This window comes from Mytilus galloprovincialis, chromosome 7, assembly GCF_965363235.1.
Source record: "Mytilus galloprovincialis chromosome 7, xbMytGall1.hap1.1, whole genome shotgun sequence".
Classification (NCBI taxonomy): domain Eukaryota; kingdom Metazoa; phylum Mollusca; class Bivalvia; order Mytilida; family Mytilidae; genus Mytilus; species Mytilus galloprovincialis.
In genome coordinates, this window is record NC_134844.1 from 31,643,637 (window position 1) to 31,666,154 (window position 22,518).

At 30.3% G+C, this 22,518-nt stretch overlaps 1 protein-coding gene across 4 annotated transcripts in view; it reads right to left on the reverse strand.

Annotated features, from left to right (window-relative positions):
- Positions 1–1,666: 1,666 nt before the first annotated feature.
- The window catches only part of LOC143082759 (APOBEC1 complementation factor-like), a 32,285-nt gene continuing 11,433 nt past the window's right edge, over positions 1,667–22,518 (reverse strand). For 2 of the 4 annotated variants that reach the window (XM_076258602.1, XM_076258603.1), the window contains 7 exons: positions 17,092–17,189; positions 16,293–16,434; positions 15,415–15,504; positions 10,820–10,918; positions 9,498–9,618; positions 8,702–8,893; positions 1,667–7,311 (listed from right to left, as the gene is read on the reverse strand). In XM_076258602.1, coding sequence (XP_076114717.1) covers positions 7,283–7,311; positions 8,702–8,893; positions 9,498–9,618; positions 10,820–10,918; positions 15,415–15,504; positions 16,293–16,434; positions 17,092–17,189 — 771 coding nt within the window. In that variant the 3' untranslated portion in view covers positions 1,667–7,282. The remainder of the gene's footprint in view (positions 7,312–8,701; positions 8,894–9,497; positions 9,619–10,819; positions 10,919–15,414; positions 15,505–16,292; positions 16,435–17,091; positions 17,190–22,518) is intronic. The other 2 variants (XM_076258604.1, XM_076258605.1) reach the window with 2 other exon arrangements.

Here is a 22,518-nt window from a genome sequence, read left to right on the forward strand (position 1 = left end):
TTCTAGTATATATAGTAGCTAAATTGTGTCAGATATATGGTTACAGATGATACTGTTGTGACAAGAATTCTAAATTGACCATTTTAGGCAGAAAATGTGTTCTTTAATTGACAAATAGGCATACAGTAAGATGTGGACTGGAGATAGAGGCTGGATTGGATACTTTATATAATCTTGAATGTTGTAATGATTGACTGCTAAACATTACATTTATGATATTCTGATATGCTTTCAATATGTTATCAAAACAGTTTTTAACAGGTTCTAGGCATTTTTTATCAGAAAATATGCAAATAGGGTAAGCTGGCAATAATTCAAGTCTTGTTTTCAAATTCTTTAAAAAATTGAAACAGGGGAGGGGTATCAAATGTATAGTAAAGAAAAACTTAGAGTATACATAGTGATTTCTTTAAGACTTTAATTCTGATAAATGAGTATTAATGTGAGAAAAAACTGATTTTAGAGAGTTTTCTATTTGAATAAATGTCTGTATAGGTTGCACTTTGTAAATACAGCTGTTTCTCAAAACACGCCTCTTTTGGGGAGTAATTGAATATTCATAGAAAAATAATTTTGTATACATACTGGTTCCCAGTTATGCTCTCAATGTTCCAAATCGCAGAGACAGAAATTGGGAATGTTACCAGTAAATAAACCACGTGCATATTGTTTACATTGAAATCTGTGGTAACCTTTCATTCGAGGTAGGGGTAGTTAAAAAAATTAGTGTAAGTTTAAACTCTGAGAAGTTCAGGGCATATAAACGTTGAAAATATGCCGCACAGCCCTATATTTTGACCTTTGAAAAAAATTGTGGTGCATATGAACTTTCAATTCTAGGATAAGATTTTTTTCAAAACTTCATAGAAAAAGTGATACAGTTTTAGCCGTAAAAGGAGTTCCTATGGGAAATTGCATTGTCAATATTTACAGAAATGCAACCTTTAGATATATAACTCAAAAACTGTATTTTACCCCTGTTCTATTTTTAGCCATGGTGACCATGTTGATTGGCAGGCAGGGTTGTCAGACTAATTTCTGAACTAGATACCCCAATAATGAATGTGGCCAAGTTTGGTTAAATTTGGCTTAGTAGTTTAAAATTTTAGATTTTTGTAAAGGTTAACGTCGTCAACGGACGCCAAGTGATGAGAAAAGCTCACTTGGCCTCATTGGCCAGGTGAACTAAAAAGGGTAAACAAAAATTGTAAGGGCAATCACTTCCATATATAGATATAGGAAGATGTAGGGAATTTAAAAGAAAACAACTTGACCAATGAGCAAAATATAGTTCATCATCTTAACAGGAATGAAATATTTCCAATGGACCTTCCAGACAATGTGGACTAGTCCTGTAGTTTTAAAGAAGACAAGAAAGTGATTTTTCAATAGTTTCCAGAAAAACCTAAATATAAACCATTACTGCCATGATTTTCAATCACATCAAAATTGAACAGTGCATTTAGTTATTAAGTTTTTATTCATCTGTATAACAAACAGGTCCTTTTGTGAAGGACCTTACTCTAGTTTCATACTAGGATTGGTGAACTTTGCAATGGTAGATTTTTACTTTTTCTTTTACATAGCTAATAACTAGAAGAAAGAATATGAAGTGCCTTCACAAGACATATACTAGATATCAATAAGGAAATAATACAAAAAGTGATTTGAGTGGTATTTTTTTTATTAAAGCTCTGATTGTCAATATTGTATAGTGAAGATATTGTGTAATGATTAATGATAAATCAAATCACTTTGTCATATTCTACTCTTGTGTAATGTACAAACATAAAGACAAAGAGGAAGTTTGTTAATTTAAATAAGGCATCCTCACATTGGAGATATTAGTAGAAAAGCATCATTTTTACAAATATGTAACTGGTGATACACCATGCAATATAATTACATTACAATAAATGTCAAAATATTACTTTCAATGAATGCAGTAGGATATGACAAAGTGATTCTTCTGCAAATTTATATAATAAACTTGTGACATATTTTTTGGTCACAATTAGGTTTTCTAGATTAACTTGTATAATAAAACTGCACTGATAAAACAATTTAAGATTCTTGCTGCATTTTCATAAGTCAATGTTATAATGCTGAATTTCTGGTGAAATAGTGAAGTTCATGATCTTTAATGCAAGAATCTTTCTGTTGAAAAATATTTTTTGTAGAAAGTGTACAAGAATAAGATATCTTTTTACATGATATATTAAAAATGCACAAGATTATTTCACATCACATTGATGAATCGATAAACATACTTGTAGAACAATTTCATTAACAGGGAACGTCCAAAAATTTTCTGAACAAATACTAAAATCGCCTGGTAGTAATGTTGAAAAAGAAATGTGAAGAACACTTACTTATAATTATTAGGTAAATAAAGCTTGTGGTATCCCAAAATTTGCAAAATTCAAAACATCTAACTCATGTCTAGTTTTAATTTTTTAAATTAGAAGTGATTTTAAGAACAATAATGATTTGCAGCAAGAATCTTTTGTTTGTTAGTACCAGTTTATTGTAAAAATATTGATGTATAAATATCACAGTAAAATATATATAACTCCTGAGACCCTTCATAACCAACAAAACATAAAAACATGGGACTAGTTTGTCACATAAGGCACTGAGAAAAATCACCCTTGTATGTTCCCTACAATCATCATATCCAACATCACATCATTCCAAATAGACTTAACAAATCTTATTTTACTGATTATCACCAATTTCTTAATGCTAAAGTGAAAATAAACACTACTAGTATAAAATAACACTTGTCATTTTGTTTTCATTTCAATAGCTCTGACATTTTATATTTTCTTTGAAGAAAAATCTCAATAATTAATGTCTTTTCACATTTTTCCTAACCTATTTGGAATCTCATTGGCATTATGTCATCAATTCAATTATAAACTTTATCAACAATGCACAATTACCTTTCTAATAGAGAATTTAGGGGTACGCACAATTTCTCAGATAAATGGCACATCATACAATCACTATCTATTTATGTAATTCTTACAAAAATATTTGCACTATAATAAACTACTTTGGTAATCAGGAATTGCTAACTATGACAAAATTATTAAGAAAAATCTGTGTAATCTAACTGATTAAAATTGATACATTATCCAATAAATACAGATTTTGTCAGAAATAATTATGCTTTTAAAGGAGGTTATTTATCCTTTTTATCAAGGCTAGCTGGACGAATAGTACCAGGACTATTTGTCCGGCCAATACAATGCCCATGTCACTTTTTGTGTGTGCGTGTAATATAATCTTCAGCAGCACCAGGGGGTAGCAAATGTTTGTTATCTTTATTGTTAGAGCCCAATCTTGTTACTGGTAATTGAAATTGTTGTTTTCTTCATATTACTATTTTATAATAGTCATTATTATATATTCCATATTTATTACTTCATCTATGGCTTAACATTGTGAGAAGAGAGAAGAAATTACTTGTAAAACAAACTCGGTCGTGTTTGACTTGTGCATATTTTTTTTATATATTTCATTACCCCACCGTGGCTTTTTATAATCCTATATCCACTTTTTTTTATCCTCAACCCCAACTTCGGTAGCACATGATATGATATGCACATTACAATGGCCAGACAAATAGCCCTGGCACTATTCATCTGACTAGTCGGACAAATAGCCACTCCGTTTTATCAATAATATAAGTCTTAAAAATCTGTACTAATTGGATATTACAAGTAAATGATCAAATGAACGAAAATCAAATAAAATAACCACCACCAACATTTAAATGATTATATACTATAATAATAAGGTATTGTGTAGACTAAATAATTTGGCAAGAGGTGCAGACTACGATTTTTTTTATATACACATGATAAATATGAAACATTACCATTATGAAAACATGAATTTATTACGAAGCAGTATTATGGAATGATTAATAAAACCTAAAATCTGGAAGCTTATTTAATTTATATTAATTGTTACTATTGAAATCCTACATCTTATTTGGAAATTAGATTTCTCATATTATTACATTATATTTTGCATTACTTTTATAATTTCTCGACACTTTTAAATATTGATTATTTTATAAAGCTGTAATTGTTTCATTTTTAATTTTAATCAAATACTCAGGCCTTACATACTACATCATAATCTCACTTTTGTCTTTTTAATACATACATATATTATGCCTTATTTAATCTCTTTAAGTATTGCATCTTTTATACAAAAAGCCATTTCTAATTACTTTATTTTTCTTAATTAAGTTTTCTAATATCTACATGTAAATCTTCCTTCCACTTTAATCTTGCACTTCAAAATTGCTCCATTATATTTCCTAACTTTAAAGAGGTTTTTCGAAACATTGATTTGATATTTATTCATGGTATCTATTCTGACTTTGTTCTAAAATTTTAATACTTCATTAACAATGTTTAAACATAATTTATTTTCTATTTTCCATTAACCGTGTATAATCATAATTTCTAGCCTATTTTTCATTACCCATGTTAACAAATAATTTCTATTCTATTTATTATTAAATTTCTTATGTTAATACTTAAAGTCCTTAGACTGTTATGGAAGACAATCTTTCTATTGTGGAAGAAACATTTACAACTCTATGTTGATGTAAGTTTGATTTTAGTTATTACAGGTTAACTACAAACATTGCACATAAACTCAGTTTTGGTCATACTGAGTCAATTTTTTTTAAAAAAGATTATATAAACATTGAACTCTTTCATCTTTTATCAATTTTTCAACTTATTTCTCGTTATATCAGAATGAACACACTGGAAGCAAAGAATTTGTATGTTACAGTATGACCAATATGATACACAGTCCTATATATGTCTTGCAATACAATCATAAATACTATCGGCATACATCAATTTTGTAAATATCAAACCCTTAACCCTCCTCCCCTCTCTCTTTTAAAAGATCCCTGTCCTCACAATCAATGTATTAAACAACTAATTACAACAAGGTTTTAACTTACTCAAATTTAATAAGTACTGTTGTTGGATTTGAATCATTCTTGGAACATTTCTTTAATAAGTATTCTTTCAACAGACTTATGCTCAACCTCTTTCGATTAAAAAATAGTATTTTTTTCAGGGAACTTTCAGTACAATTAACCTCTCAATTGATCTACCATTCAAGTGCAATTCATGAAACAAATTGTAGATCACAGTTTACCCCTCAAGTAATAATTTTTAACCTGACTTCCACATTTTCGTATTTTTGCAAGACATAATAGAATTGTACTGAGCATATCTGGCTAAGAAAGACATTTGGCACCTCTTTACCACCTACGGTGGATCTTGTATAAAAAGATTATTTTTTTCAAATTTCAACAAATCAGGCAATTACAGGATGTTATTCTTATTATCATTGGTTTATTCAAATGTATCCAATTGTAAGTATATATTATTCTTTTAAAAACTATATAAAAAAAAGTCAGAAAAATAGTTCAAAAGAACATATTTTTGTTTAAAATAATTCAACAAAAGCATGCAATATATATATATCACTACACAACACCTTTGAGTACCGAATAAAAAAATAAAAATGAGCACCAACCTGGGTCATGGCAGAACTATAACTAAATATAAGATTAAAACTAAAAGTTTGATAAAGATGACACTATGCTCATCCATTGAAACAACCAATAAGTATAAATTAGCCTCAAAGTTTTCCATGAACAGAATTGGTTTTATAAGTAAAAGGAAATTCAATACAATATCGGTTCATATATATCTTAATATCCTTTTCAAAATTATATTTTTTTGCAGTTCTCAATCAGCAACTTTTGAAAACAAAATGAGGAAAAAAATATTGAAATTTATCAAGTAACTTATAAAATTTATCCCCCACACAAGGCTTATTTTATGTTCAACTTAAAGCTGAGACTCCAAAATCTACTATATATTGAAAAATGAATGACACAATAAATGTATGGAAAGGATATCAATGATTCATGAATGTCTATAAACAACAGGAAACACATTTAGGAAAATAATATTTAGCAGGAACTTAAAAAAAAAAAATAACCTTATTTATGGCAGAAATCTTGTGACAATCTTGTCTAGTCATAATACAAACATACTTATTCAATTCAAAAAACTAAAATGGCTTTCATTTGTCTGTAGTGCATACTGTGTGCCTACTAGTAACATATAAATAGAATAAAAACAAGGATAAATGGAATGATTTTTTGCAGTTTGGAATGGAGATATAAAATAATTGATATGTGACAAAGATATAACATTATACATGTAGCAACCCTAACTTTAACAAACATTGAGTAGTCAATACTCCAGCCTAACAACAAACAGAAGTTACTTGGAATAATTCAACTCTTTCTGGATATCTAGTTCAAAAATTTCAAATCTTGGTGTCTCATAGGCATAAATTATAAGACTATGGTGTTCCTCATCTTTTTTAGCAAACTCATCGTAAAATTCAAAGACTTTTATAGAATGACAAAACAGAAAAATATTATGAGACAAATACTTCATACTTGTAAAGATAATTATTTCTTTAAGATAAGGTTATTTACTTTTAAAATAATTCAATTGCTAAATTAATCTACACATTTTATATACACCTAAGAGCAGCTTAACAGGTATCATCCATTTCACTGCAATCATTTTTGTTTTATTCCAGAAACAGTCAGTTATTCCAGTCTTCCACCAGCAATAACATATAACATATATACGATTCAAAGCAACCTCGTAAAACAATCCGAATAACAATTCAATATATGAATAAAAACAACTTTTGTGCATAGCACTTGTTAAATAAATAACATAACAGCATCATAAAATTGAAAAAAATAAATTGCATGCACTTATTAGAGAGACAAATGTTCTACAGTTTCAACAACTTGTCCTATTTAGTAATATTGATACAATATAGATAGAAATTAAAGCATTTTGATAAATATCCTAATCTGATCAAACTATAGATTTGGTTTTCATTTAGAATTATAATTTATTTTTTTAACCCCTTCAATAAAAAAAAGTTAAGACTTTGATGCCCTGTCCAACATAAATGAATTGCAAAAATATTAAATAAGATGTCTTTCAAAACAGAACTGATCAATTATATCATATTTTGCTGAAAACATGAAAAATTCCTATAGAAACTGAAGATTAAAAAAAATTAAAAAAAAGTGTAGACTTGTGTAAATGTTCAGCACAAACTGCTGAGAAAAATAAATGGGAAAAGTCTTCTCTTTTTCTTGATGTTGACATAGGTAACTTCCTTGACATCTATTCTAACTGTATTGTCCATACTCATAAGGAACTGAAAATATAAATTGATAAAGTACATTCACATTCACAAATGTTGTAGGTGTTATATTGCATTGCTATAGGTAATATTTTAGTTGGTAATACTAGAAGACCTGAATTTGATATTAAGGTACCCATTGAAAATATTTTAATAAAAAAAAAGAAGAATGTGTCCATTCACCATAGATGCACCCCTTCTTAATATACATAAATCAATGTACTAATTCATACTTTAATGGGTAGAAATGAAGACAGTTGGTCAACACATACAACAGCAAGAATAAAGACAAGAGAAATTTATCCAGTTATAAAGAGACTCAAGGACAAAAAAGTGATATGGTGTGTAAATTTTTCATTAATAAAGGGACATAACTCAAAAACTTTGAAAGTGACATCACCCAAATTGTGCTTGGTAGTATAAGCATTGTGTTTAAGTTTCATTATTGCATTTGGTCGAGGTAAACTGAAGTTAGAAAATAGAAACCAATTTTTGGGATGTATAGATATATGGACAGATGTAATGACGGACAAGAAGATGAAAATGTGATATTTCAAATGGAAACTATGTACTACAAATGCTGCCATATTTGGTCAAAATTATATGACAACTGATTGTAAATGGTCTTGCAATCATCAATCCCCCTAAAGTTTCATAAAATTTGGCATTGTAGTGGAGGCAATGCTTTTTCATCTGTTCATAACAAAATAAGGATTATTTTTATAAAGAATCTCTCATTTCTTATCCCTGCCATCTTTGGTTCAAACTAGCAGAGGTGTTTCAATAGGATGATGAAACTGTAAATTTACCCCTGCAAGATGGACCTACATAGGACACAAAAAAGGGCACTATAGTAATACATAACATATTATAATCCATAATTATTTTTCTCCAATCTATTAGATAGTGGGTTTGATTGTGTTGGTTTCTATTATATTCAGTTTTGGTAAATTTGTGGAGTACGACATGAAACTGCATGGACACCAAGCACTGGCATAGTTTTGATTGAAGGGATGGCATACAGGCTTTAGCAAGGCATCCATCAATTTTAGTTGTTTTTGGAATAAAATATGCGTAAATTATAGTCAAATATTCCTACAGCTACCTAAACAAGCTTTAAATGAACCTGATGTTCAGTGGTTGTTGTTTGTTGATGTGGTTCATAAGTGTTTCTTGTTTCTTTGTATTTATATACATTATACCATTGGTTTTCTTGTTTGAATGGTTTAACACTAGTCATTTCTTTGGGGTTCTTTATAAGCTTGCTGTTAAGTGTGAGCCATGGCTTTTGTGTTGAAGGACATAATTTGACCTAAAATGGTTTCCTTTAAAAATTGTGACTTGGATGGAGAGTTATCTCATTGGCACTCATACAATATCTTCCCAGGTCTAATTATTTACTTACTCTGTGGACCTGGTGGTGGGGGCATTGTCATTTTCCCTGGAGCCATTGTACTGACATAGGTTGGAGGAGCACTTGTTACCATTGGTATTGTTGCATAGGGAACATCTGATCTTGGCAAACCATTTGCTATGGCATAGCCTGCTGGACCTATTGGCCTTCCCTGGTACATACTTGTGGCAAGATTTGATGCATCTGAAAAATAAATACATTTTGTATATATATGTATTTTAATGTTATTCAAAAATTCATTGTTTTATAGATTTAAGAAGATGTGGTTTGAGTGCAAATGAGGCAACTCTCCATCCAAGTCACAAATTGTAAAAGTAAACCATTATAGGTCAAAGTACAGTCTTCAACAAGGAGCCTTAGCTCACATCGAAAAGCAAGCTATAAAGGGCCCCAAACTAGTGTAAAACCATTCAAACAGGATAACTTTATTTAGATATTCATTTTAAGAAGAATAGTTTTCACTTTCTTGTTCCCACCTGTTAATCAATTTAATCTAAATCCTCATAATTTTTTAATATCTACCAATCAACATCAACCAATCAAACTTGTATTTGATGCTGGTGATAAGAACTTTTTTTCTGTAGTAGGAGTGAGAGAGGGCAATCAAAAATTCTGAACACAACGTTCCAATGCAGTAAGGCTTCAAAGCAAAAATTAAAAATAGCCTTTCCAGACATCATAATTATTTGGATTAATGACACATATATTTCAAGCATAGTTTTTTTTAATACTTTTTTTTTTATTTTTGTAGTAATTATTTGTTCTCTTCTATAGTATAATTACTCACCACTGTCATAAGGGATTCCTAACTGAGTTAGGACAAACTCTGCACCAAAGTTTTTGGCTGTGTCTATACTCTTTGATAACTTATTTGGCTGGAATGGTGTACTGAAAGCAGGAACAGTCACCTAAAAAAAATTATTTGATATTAGTTAATTCATGAATTGTCAATACAATACAACCAAAGAAGGCAAATGATCACAAGTGTCACCAATTGTTTTATATTACTGTGAATTCAGAAATTATTGTGATCTTTAAAGAATGGACACGTACATAAATGAGAGATTAAATTTTGCGATTCCAGGTAGGCTGAATACAGATATATGCATCAGGTATAAAAACTTGAGTTCTTACTATTGCAACACTAACCCAGTCCCACTATTTCCATTATTTAGAACCTTGTCCTAATTTCTGAATTTTACAGTAACCTTTATTTATGTTTTACCTTACTTTGCATGCATTTCCTTCCATTTGTCTTAATTTTTCAGTAGTTTGCAACTTTTGGTTGTATATCAATGACCAGATTTCTAAGATATATTTAAGTGAAAAGTTGTGACTAGACCAGGCCAACATTAAAAATATCTTTGTTTCCCCTCCCCGACTGAGGTTATCAGAGTATGGGTAGGTAGGTAGGCAAATTATTTTATTTTATTACTTGATATAATTTTTCTATATAGAATTCAACAGGTAAGATAAGTCAAGAAAAGTGGGATATTCCCTGTATTCAGTAAACACCCCAGTTTTCTGGTGTTAAAAACAGTATACAGGGACCTTCTTTTTCCTATTCATTTTATGGTATGAAATCTACAAAAGCACACATTCTTCATGTGAAAACAATGTTTAATGAAAGCAAGTGTTTAATTAATTAGTTTAAAAATCAAGCTTATTTCAAGTCTAATTTCATGCATAACTCACAACAAAACAATTCCTGTGTATTCAATAGAAGTGAACATAATTCAGTTATGTTCAGTTACACCTGGATCATGCAGCTTGGTCAATTAATTCCTAAACAAAAGATTTGTATGTTTTTCGAGTTCTAGAAAAAACAACTGGTCCTTCACAGGATTTATATTTTTACTCTATATGCAATATTTAGTAATAACATACATGTTAGATTGACAGTAGGGTCATCAGAGATAACTGAGTCACCTTTAAAGATGATAAGGACAACTTTTGTTCAAATGGCCTAGTGGTTCAAGACAAGAAATAACACTAGAAACAGGATAACAGAGGATGAAGGACAGACAATAAGTGATGGCAAAAGCTAGGTAAAATGACAAGGATCTGTATGCAGTTTCTTTGAAACAAAACAATCATCAAGTAAATTACCTTGTACAAGAAGAGTTGGGAGTTATCATTAGCTAGTGTAGAATGTAGCTGATAAACTGGACTCCCCCAACCATTCTTCTGACACAATTCATCTAATATCTAAGAAAAAAAAGAAAAGAAAAATCGTAATAATTATTTTATTTAATATTTTATTTTATATAGTAGATTTAAGACTTTCAACAATTGTATCATGGCAAACTAGTCTTTTCAACTATTTGTCACAGTGAGTAGTCATGAAAATCAAAATCAGGTAATAAATAACAAGTTAAGAGAGAGAAAAACATTTGCTACTTTAGAACCTTCTGTTTACAGGAATGTTCCTTTTCACAACCCATAGCCTTTTTTCAATTTTACAATACATCAAATATGTGTAAAAGATCTAAGGTTAACTCCTAACAGCTCTAAACCCAATCCAAACCTTATGCCTCTCCTTAACATTTAATGTAGCAAGGTAACTTCACACCCACACAAAAAGTATTGGATTCATTATGATGAGTAAGCCTAAATCATTTTTGATATAAATGATTTACGGCTTTTAAAAAAGTATTTAACAATCTTCTGAACTTTTAAAATGCAAATAAAGGAACAACATCATAGGCTTTCTGCCTTATCAAAAAAACAAATTCCAATCATTTTTTTTCTTGACGATCCCTGCCTAGTGTTTGAAATCTATTTGAAAAATACAGAGCACGCAAAATAAGCATTTTAAAATCACGATGCACGTAAAATTAAATAAGCAGAACGCATTGAACAAGGCACTTGTCTTGCACGACTGAATGTCAAATAAAAAAGAAAAAACATGTTGAACGTGAAATAAAGAACGGCGATCATGTTGCACAAAAATAACCCTTTACCACCCTCTTATAAATAAATAGAGTATGTGTCTAAGGGCCACAGATGCTTCTGCTAATAAATATGTACGAGACAACTTCCACACGCAGATGCAGGATTCACATAGTTAATTGACCGTTTAATGATAATACTCATAAGTTTGATAACATTTGGTAGAGCCAAACTAGAGGTAGAGGTTGAGCAAATTTTCCATCTATTAAGGAGCAAAACGGAAAAAATTGATCTTGCGTTTTGTGTTATTAAGCCATTGTGTACAAGATTCATAATATTTGGTTGAGGAAAACTGAAGTTAGGGAAGGTAAACAAAAAATTAAGCAATTTTACCATTAGTAAAGGGACATAACTTTAGTTTAGAAAAAAAAATACCACCAACCCAAATTCAAATTTGAACTGTGCTTTGTTGTAATAAATAGCATTGCCATTGTATACAAGTTTCATAATATTTGGTTGAGGCAAACTTTACAAAAGTTAGAAAACAGAATCTAATTTCCTTTAGTTATGTTTGAAGCCATGTCCTATAGTTATCTATAGTGTTGTTCCGATGATCGGAATAAGTCGGAAATCAGTTGGTTGGGCCTGGCGATGTCGATAATCGATTGGGATTTTGTTTAATCGATTGTCGTTAAAGTTTCCGGACTTGAAGCTTATCAACTTCCGGTCCGTTTACGGTTTGCATTTTATATGCGCAGTCAAATAAATAATAACAAAAAATATCAGGATCAATGACAATAACAATGTCAAACATCCTATAATTAAAGACATAACCAATTTCCTTCTTTATAAACGTGACAAATGCATTGACTATAAATATTTGCAGATTGATGGAATGTATGAAATACTTTCTATCAATACCGGTAGATTCTACTTGTTACTTGAGAGCGTACATAAAATCATTCTGATTTTAGACTAAATAATTTCTTAACTTCTTTAGAAGGTGTTGCAAATTGTCTTTTATTGATGTTTTATCCATTTGTAGCATAAAAAACGTCATATTCCTTTCCAAACTGCTTTCCAAACATCGTTTATTTTTGTAAATTTTCCGAAATTTGTCCGCCATATTGAAAAATGTAAGAATCACGAATCGGATACGGTTTAACTATGTAATAATTCCGCATTCTTGCAATTTATAAGTTCAGACGCACGAATGACACAATTGACAGAAAAATAATGGTCACAAAAGTGTAACAAGAGGCTGTCACAACGACAGCAAACCGGATTTATTAATATTTATTTGTGTCCTGGCAATATCACAAGAACCATTACTGATGAATGGTGAAAGTGAAAATCGTCAATATCAAATTTGACCTCCATTTTGTCATCAGTATCAACATCTTAAAATTTGAAAAGCTTAGACTGAATGGTTCATGAGTAAATGCAACAACGTGAATGGAAACGCCATTTCACAATCTTTCAAGAACCATAACTCCTGAACGGTAAAAGTCAAAATCGTCATTATTGAACATGACCTCTAATTTGCCATCAGTAACAACATATAAAAATTTCAAAAGCTTTGGTTGAATGGTTCATGAGAAAATGCACGGACACGACTGGAAACACCATTTTTCAATATTTCAAGAACCATAACTCCTGAACGGTAAAAGTCAAAATCGTCATTATTGAACATGACCTCTATTTTGTCATCAGTAACAACATATTAAAATTTGGGAAGCTTTGGTAAAACAGTTCATGCGTAAATGCATGGACACCACTGGAAACACCATTTTTCAATCTTTCAAGAACCATAACTCCTGAACGGTAAAAGTCAAAATCGTCATTATTGAACTTGACCTCCATTTTGTCATCAGTAACAACATATTAAAATTTGGGAAGCTTAGGTAGAACAGTTCATGCGTAAATGCACGGACAAGACTGGAAACTCCATTTTTCAATCTTTCAAGAACCATAACTCCTAAACGGTAAAAGTCAAAATCGCCATTATTGAACTTGACCTCCATTTTGTCATCAGTAACAACATATTAAAATTTGGGAAGCTTAGGTAAAACAGTTCATGCGTAAATGCACGGACACAACTGGAAACTCCATTTTTCAATCTTTCAAGAACCATAACTCCTGAACGGTAAAAGTCAAAATCGCCATTATTAAACTTGACCTTCATTTAGTTGTCAGTAACAACATATTAAAATTTTAAAAGCTTTGGTTGAACGGTTCATGAGTTAATGCACGGACAACATTTGATTGCCGCCCGCCCGCCGTACATCCCCAAATCAATAACCAACATTTTTGTCACAAAAATACGGTTAAAAAAGCATTCTTCACGAATTAACAGACATTGGCTTTGTTTACTGTATATATTATAATGCAAATGCATTGTTTTATTTTTTTCTGTTAATCTTTAATTTTTTAAAGTTAAAAACTTTATATATCTTTTCTTAATTAGAAGCACTCAAATGTTTATACAGCTATGTTATATTGAAATTGTATTGTGAGTTACATTATTGAAATTTAGAAATGTTAGTGTCACTGTTGGTAATTAATGTTGTAATTATGAGATAAAATATGTTCAATATGAATCTTGGTTCTTATCAATTAATTGTTTTAACTGCTAAATAAATAGTTATCAGAGGTACCAGGATTAATATTAAGTACACCAAAAGATATAAAAAGGAAACAAAAGATCAAATATGAATATATAAACTCTACAATGATATGGAATATACACATTAGACTAAATGCATGATTTCATTTAAAAAAAAAGGGCAAGGTATTATGATGCGATTATAACCGATAGTCGGTTGGTTGCTGTCAACCGATTGTAATAGATAATCGGTTGGTAATTTTAACCGATTATCCAACACTAGTTATCAACCACACTTCTTGAAGTAGATTAAAAATGTCTGATAGCAATTCGCCTTTTCAGAATCTAGAGGACTATGGGTAATCTCATCGTTTGTACACCAAAGTGAAAATAGCGTTAATTATTGGTTGAATTTCTATTGTTTATCACTTTTTAAACCAATCACAACGTTTTGGTGTATGCTTTTGGAAATATTACTAAGAATGCATTAGATTCTGAAACAGCAAAATTAACTCTTTGCAAGTCTTTCTTGATATTTTTCTATTAAAATTAAGTTTTTATTATTCTATGCTGCAGCCATGTTGAATGGTAGCTGAAGTCATCCTGAATAATTTTGAAGATGACAAGTTCATCAATTGCAAAGTTTTTGTAGAAATCTGATTAGGAAGAATTAATATATGTCTTTTTCTTTCTCTTTCAATGAATTTTTTTTGGACCAAAAACTTAAACAGTGATGGTTATGTCGAATGAGGTTGAGCTTTATCATTATTAATGTTAAAGGAAATATTCACAATTAAGGTAGCAAAAATAGGTAATTGGGGAAATTCATAACAATGCCCAAATTTTCTTTTAATCAAAAATTTCCATTAAGAAGCAAAAAATGTATTGTTCCCATAAAATCTTAAATCATATGGGCCTTACTAGCGTGAATTAACTAAATTTTTCTACGGTGCCTACAGGAGACAATTTCTGAAAACAGATGACAGACAGACAGACAGACAGACAGACAGTTAAGGCAATAGCTAACAAAAAAGTAATTGTTTGGGCCAGCCATAATAATATGCCATCATTCAATTTATTAGACAGAAAAAAATCCTGAAATTAAGAGTACATACAGAATAATAAAGTAGTATCTAAGTAGTATCTAAGTAATGAATGTAACTAGATTATTCAGACCAGTAAATGGGAAACAATAAAATTGTTTTACCTGGGTTGGTAGTTTATAACTTTGTGGTTTAAGAGTTACTGGGTTAGTAGGTGTCAATTCCATGCCAGGCATTAGATCAACTAGAAGATCCTACAAATGTTAGTGGTTGTTAGTCATGCAAGAATTATAGTGCCACTGCCTAAATTATAATGATTACAGTGTGTTCAGTGAAAATTTAACAAATATCTTTCTTTTTGCTTTCTTTTAATAGCTTTCTAATTCACTGAATATTAACTCCACTGATGATATAAATTAAACTTAAATGAAACATCATTATGCTCTTAAAAAGAACATTTCCTTAATAAAAAAAAAAGTTAACAGAAAACTTATGTTCCTTATATTTGTTCGTATTTCTATTATTGCGACTTGATTATAATATTTCACTCTTTCTATCAAACTTGTAAAAATAAAATTATAAAAGTCAAATGAGAAGGAAGGACTACTTTATATTTCTTAGTTGTTTAAAAGTCAAATTTATGCGACTCGAAAAATTTGCATTGCTAACATAGACTAGCTTTCCTTGACCATGTAAAATTATGCAAGTCAAATTTTATAATGTACTGCAATAAAATAGTGTTGAACTTATAATTTGCAATAACCAAAATTGGTTTTTGTTTGTTTTGCAAATAAAGAATTATTATTATAATCAAGTCAAAGTGCTAAATGTTCAATATCAAATCCATTTAAAAATCATAAGAAGCATATAAAACAGTGCATCAACAATACTTGTTGGCCTTTCAGAATCTAAGAGTCTACATGTAAGTGATATAACAGTTAAAGAAAGTAGGTGAACATTCAATAACTAACATATTAACTAAGAACACCTCATGCTAAACATGAAACTTTCAATATAAACTGGTAGATGAAAAGAAGTATACCTCTGATGGGTATTTCTTGCCAGAAAATCCTGCACCAATCATTCCATATCTAAGAACACCTGCTCCTCTCGCTCCAGCAGCTCCTCTTCCTCTACCTCTCATAGCCCCTCTAATTCCTACAGCTGTTCGACCTGTGAATCCCCTGTAAAAAAACAACAAAAATATTTACATAGGAAAAAACAAATATTTTTACTGATACCTCATCCCAAATAAGAGAATCAAATTATATCATCTTCACCCTCACAAACCTATGAACTTAATTAGCAAGATTTAAAGAACAGGAACTTACCAGCTTTGCAGTAATATATACTAGAGCATTTGTAGAATATATTCAGGATATCCCCTAAGTCAATTTTCTTTTTTGCATATCTTTCACCAAAGTGATATTGTTCTTACCTAAATTGACAATTTCATAATATATTTTCAAGTTAAGCTATTGCTCATTTCTAAATCTTAATCACAAGAACTCAAACTGGAGCTATTTTGGCAGTTTAATAAGCTGTTTTGAACATCATGTAAGAAGTATGAACCCAAATAGACAATATGTAGGACAAAATTCAAAAGTATAAATAATAACTTCAAGCAGATGACTGTCTTGTGAACATTTCAATGCTGTAATTTGGTTAATTTATAATATTTTTTTGTTTTTCTACTTCACAGGGCAAGTACAACATTACTCCCTCAGATTTTATCAAGTTAAATAAATATCATATTCTTACAAAGTAATTCTTTATGTTTTACATTTACATTACTCACTGACAATATGATAAATTAAAAAATTTAGGAGTTAATTATAAACCTTGCAATTCCTTGTACACCTTGTACTCCTGGAGGGTACATTGATCCTAAAACTGATGAAGCATCACCATACATTCCTGTAGTGTAAGCACCATAAGCCTGCAATGGAAAAAATATATAATTAATTTTCAATTCTTTGGCAATATTCAATCATTATTATTATTATTTTCTTCAGTTACATCATAAAACAAAAAAGCTTTTGAATAACTGAATAACTTATTGTGAATAAAATGGAAACGGCTTAAAAATAATGTCATTAAAGGTGCACTAGCTGTCAAATTCATGGTCACCGATTTGACTCAAATTTGATTTATAACAATGTAAAACATTTATCTAAACTATCAAAAGTCTAAAATAAACAGTTTACAGAGCATAGGGTAGATAATATTTAGACTCGTTTCGTGTGTATTTTAGTCCAGACGCCATCTAATTAACTATTGATTTGACCTCAGATGACCATATATAAGCGATGTAAACATAAATCAAGATATGGATAGATTAAACCAACACGTGCAATTGAATTTTTATAGGTTTGTTTTATTTTATTTTATAGATTAAAAATAGATGTTTCTCATTATTTTTAACCGTATAAGAATGATTTTATGTGAATCGAATAAGTTATCAAATGATTTACCGTAGTTTCACTTTCATTGTTGACATTCTTTTTCTTTAAATAACCAGTACACGTGCAATGCATGCGTTGTCAATCTCTAGCTAGGGGTTAAATTGAAGTTCACATGAATACGGGTTTAAAGAGGTCGACTCATTCACTTGCAAGTGAATAACTAATTATCAATGTTTCTTAGCGTAATTTGACATAATTGAACCTTTTTGGCTGCAAAAAGTGAATTGTTATTTCACTATTTCACTTTTATTATTGATTGAACAAAAAAAATCAAACTTTAGATTTTTTATATATCTCGTAGCTAGTGCCCCTTTAAAGGACAATAAATCCTATATGAAGACGCAGTGTATTGAAGATAAATTTCAGATTGACTGTATATATTTGTAGATCATGTATTGCTGCTAAATCTTTGCTGCTGTCAGTTTCTGTTTATCTAATAAAGTTTTCAAAATAGTAGCCATGGGTAAAAAATGGGAAAGTTAGCATTCAAGGTATACAGATCTTTAGATTAATATAACAAAGAAGTGTGTAAAGTTTTAAGCAATAATCATAAATTATTTTTGAGATACGGCGCGACATGTAAAAAAAACTTCCCCTGTTTAACAAAATTCTCAATAACTCCAAAATAAAGTTTTGAATCATCACCAAAAAGTATACAGATCTTTAGATTAATATAACAAAGAGGTGTGTAAAGTTTTAAGCAATAATCATAAATTGTTTTTGAGATACGGCACAACATGTAAAAAAAAACCTCCCCCTTTTTTACAAAATACTCAATAACTCAAAAATGAAATTTTGAATCATCACCAAAAAGTATACAGATCTTTAGATTAATATAACAAAGACATGTGTAAAGTTTTAAGCAATAATCATAAATTGTTTTTGAGATATGGTGCGACATGTAAAAAACCCCTCCCCTTTTTTACAAAATACTCAATAACTCAAAAATAAAATTTTGAATCATCACCAAAAAGTATACAGATATTAAGATTAATATAGCTAAGAAGTGTTTAAAGTTTTAAGCCATAATCAAGAATCGTTTTTGAGATACGGTGCGACATGTGAAAAAAACACACCCCTGTTTTAGTTACAAAGTGCCGTAACTCAAAAAGTTTTAATCTTATTTTCACCAAAAAGTATACAGATCATTTGACCATCATAAGAAACAACTATATTAAGTTTCATGATATTTTGGATAAGTCGTTCTCAAGTTACGGTGCGACATGTTTATGCAGGACAGACAGACAGACGGACAGACGGACGGACACAGGACATTTGTATACCATAATACATCCCGTCAAAATTTTGACGGGCGTATAAAAAATGAGTTGAAGTTTGATGTTTCTTCTGTCATGTGACTTGGTTACAGATCTAATGTTGATGATCATCTTTGCTCTTTTTAGTCTCCATCTTTCTATTATAGGGTTCATTCAAGATTCCAAAAACAAAAACAAATAGGTAACAACATCTATATCTAAATTAAGTATTTAAGGGCAATCACTCCAGTTATTTTAAGGAATTTATGGATTTTTTTTCAATTTTTTTCAGCATAATAAGTGACATAATTTTAAAACTATTACCCCTAAAAGCTGATTGAAGCCAATATAAGTTACTCCAAATTGAGCCTGTTTCTGATGAAGAGAAACAAGGAGGGACAAAAAAAATGACAGATGCCAAGTAATGGCAATACATGTACATGTAGCCACATGGTCCAAAAAGAATAGGTATCCATGTTAGGTGACGGACTCCTAGGACCATTCACATCCCAAGTTTTGGTGAACTTAGTTCAGTAGTTTCATGGGAAAACTTCCTTGAAAAATTCATGGATGACCAACACAAGTGATGGCAAAAGCTCACATGACCATATGTCCATATGAGCTAAAAGTAACAATATATTCATGTTAGTCAACATGCAAAATTTGTCAATGGAATAAACAGTACATGCAATTTTAAGACTACCAAAAAATATTTTTAATTTCAGTATTTACACAAGGTTAATATTCTAGTTTTTCACAATGAATGTTGGTTATTGTTAGTGGTTCACTCTAAAAACTCTATGCAAAAATCAAAAGCATTCAAAATTTTTTTTTAACACAACAGGTTTTTCTCAATTAATGACATCGTCAAAAAAGCGAGAATAAGCGTTCCTACATTCTGTCAGCCGCATCCACAAATATTCACTCTGTGAATTTTGAAATTTTCATAACTTTCTTAAACTATACTTGATTTCTACCAAACTTGGACAGAAGCTTGTTTATGATCAGAAGATAGTATCCAGAAGTAAATTTTGTAAAAATAAAATCCCAATTTTTCCATATTTTACTTATAAATGGACTTAGTTTTTCTGCCAGGAAACATTACATTCACTCTGTGGTTAAAGTTTTTAAAATTTTTATAACTTTCTTAAACTATCCTGGGTTTGTACCAAATTTGGACAGAAGCTTGTTTAAGAACACAAGATAGTATCCAGAAATAAATTTTGTAAAAATAAAATTCCATTTTTTCTGTATTTGACTTTTAGATGGACTTGGTTTTTCTAATGGGAAACATTACATTCACTCTGTGGTTAAGGTTTTAAAATTTTTAATAACTTTCTTAAACTATCCTGGGTTTATACCAAACTTGGAAAGAAGCTTGTTTATCATCATAAGATAGTATCCAGAAGTAAATTTTGCAAAAATATAAATCCATTTTTTCCGTATTTTACTTTTAAATGGACTTAGATTTTCTGCCCAGAAACAACACTTTCATCTGCGGTTAAAGTTTTTAAAATTTTAATAACTTTCTTATACTATTTTGGATTTGTTCCAAACTTGGACAGAAGCTTGTTTTGACCAAAAGCTAGTATCTGGATGAATATTTTTATTGATTTTTTTCCTCATTTTTGTTGAGCCTGTGATTAACAGCAAAAGTAGGCAAGACATTGTGTTTGGCGGGACCCTTACAATTTTTTTTTATCCAAACTATTCAAAAACAAAATAAAATTATGTTTCAAGTACATTGTTTTTACATACATTGATTATAAATATAACAGATTTACGCAACATCATTCAATACAATAGTTTATATATAAGATAAACCAATACAGAAATTTTATAGTACAAATTCCTGTATATGTACATTTTATTTGGTTTTATCTTTGAACTGAAAAAATGTAAAACTGTGTATATAATTTAGATGAAAATATCTCTCTGTAGTACTTTTCTGCTTTTTTTACTACAATGTACTGTTTCAATCAAAGAAATTTGTTGAAAAAGAAATTATAAATGTAGTCCCTGAACAATATAAAATGAAAAACTAGAGGCTCAAAAGAGCCTGTGTCGCTCACCTTGGTCTATGTGACTATTAAACAAAGGAAGCAGATGGGTTCATGACAAAAGTGTATTTTGGTGATGGTGATGTGTTTGTACATCTTACTTTACTGAACATCCTTGCTGCTTACAATTATCTCTATCTATAATGAACTTGGCCCAGTAGTTTCAGTGGAAAATGTTAGTAAAAATTTACAAATTTTATAAAAATTGTTGAAAATTGACTATAAAGGACAATAACTCCTTAGGGGGTCAATTGACCATGTCGGTCATGTTGACTTATTTGTAAATCTTACTTTGCTGAACATTATTGCTGTTTACAGTTTATCTCTATCTATAATAATATTCAAGACAATAACCAAAAACAGCAAAATTTCCTTAAAATTACCAATTCAAGGGCAGCAACCCAACAACGGGTTGTCCGATTCATCTGAAAATTTCGGGGCAGATAGATCTTGACCTGATAAACAATTTAACCCCATGTCAGATTTGCTCTAAACGCTTTGGTTTTTGAGTTATAAGCCAAAAACTGCATTTTACCCCTATGTTCTATTTTTAGCCATGGCGGCCATCTTGGTTGGATGGCCGGGTCATCGGACACATTTTTTAAACTAGATACCCCAAAGATGATTGTGGATAAGTTTGGATTAATTTGGCCCAGTAGTTTCAGAGGAGAAGATTTTTGTAAAAGATTACTAAGATTTACGAAAAATGGTTAAAAATTGACTATAAAGGGCAATAACTCCTAAAAGGGTCAACTGACCATTTCGGTCATGTTGACTTATTTGTAAATCTTACTTTGCTGAAAATAATGGCTGTTTACAGTTTATCTCTATCTATAATAATATACAAGATAATAACCAAAAACAGCAAAATTTCCTTAAAATTACCAATTCAGGGGCAGGAACCCAACAACGAGTTATCCGATTCATCTGAAAATTTCAGGGCAGAAAGATCTTGACCTGATAAACAATTTAACCCCATGTCAGATTTGCTCTAAATGCTTTGGTTTTTGAGTTATAAGCCAAAAACTGCATTTTACCCCCTATGTTCTATTTTTAGCCATGGCGGCCATCTTGGTTGGTTGGCCGGGTCACGCCACACATTTTTCAAACTAGATACCCCAATGATGATTGTGGCCAAGTTTGGATTAATTTGGCCCAGTAGTTTCCTTCGGGCCAGGTGAGCTAAAAATAACAACCAAATTATATTTTTCATTGATGTACATGTATTCATAAACACATATTTTTAGCCTGTAATTAAAAGGTGTATTGGATAAGTTCAGCCAGATAAAAAGATAATCTGTTATCACATTACAGAGAATTCCCCAAAAATTAAATTTCATATGGATGGACAGGACAGATGTACTTCAACTAATAGATATATTTTTGTAATATAGATACAGACATCAAGACAGTATATTTTCCTTTGCCAGAATTAATTTAAGTTACATGAAGATTACTTCCCCTTTCCACATTGCTTGAATGCAAAG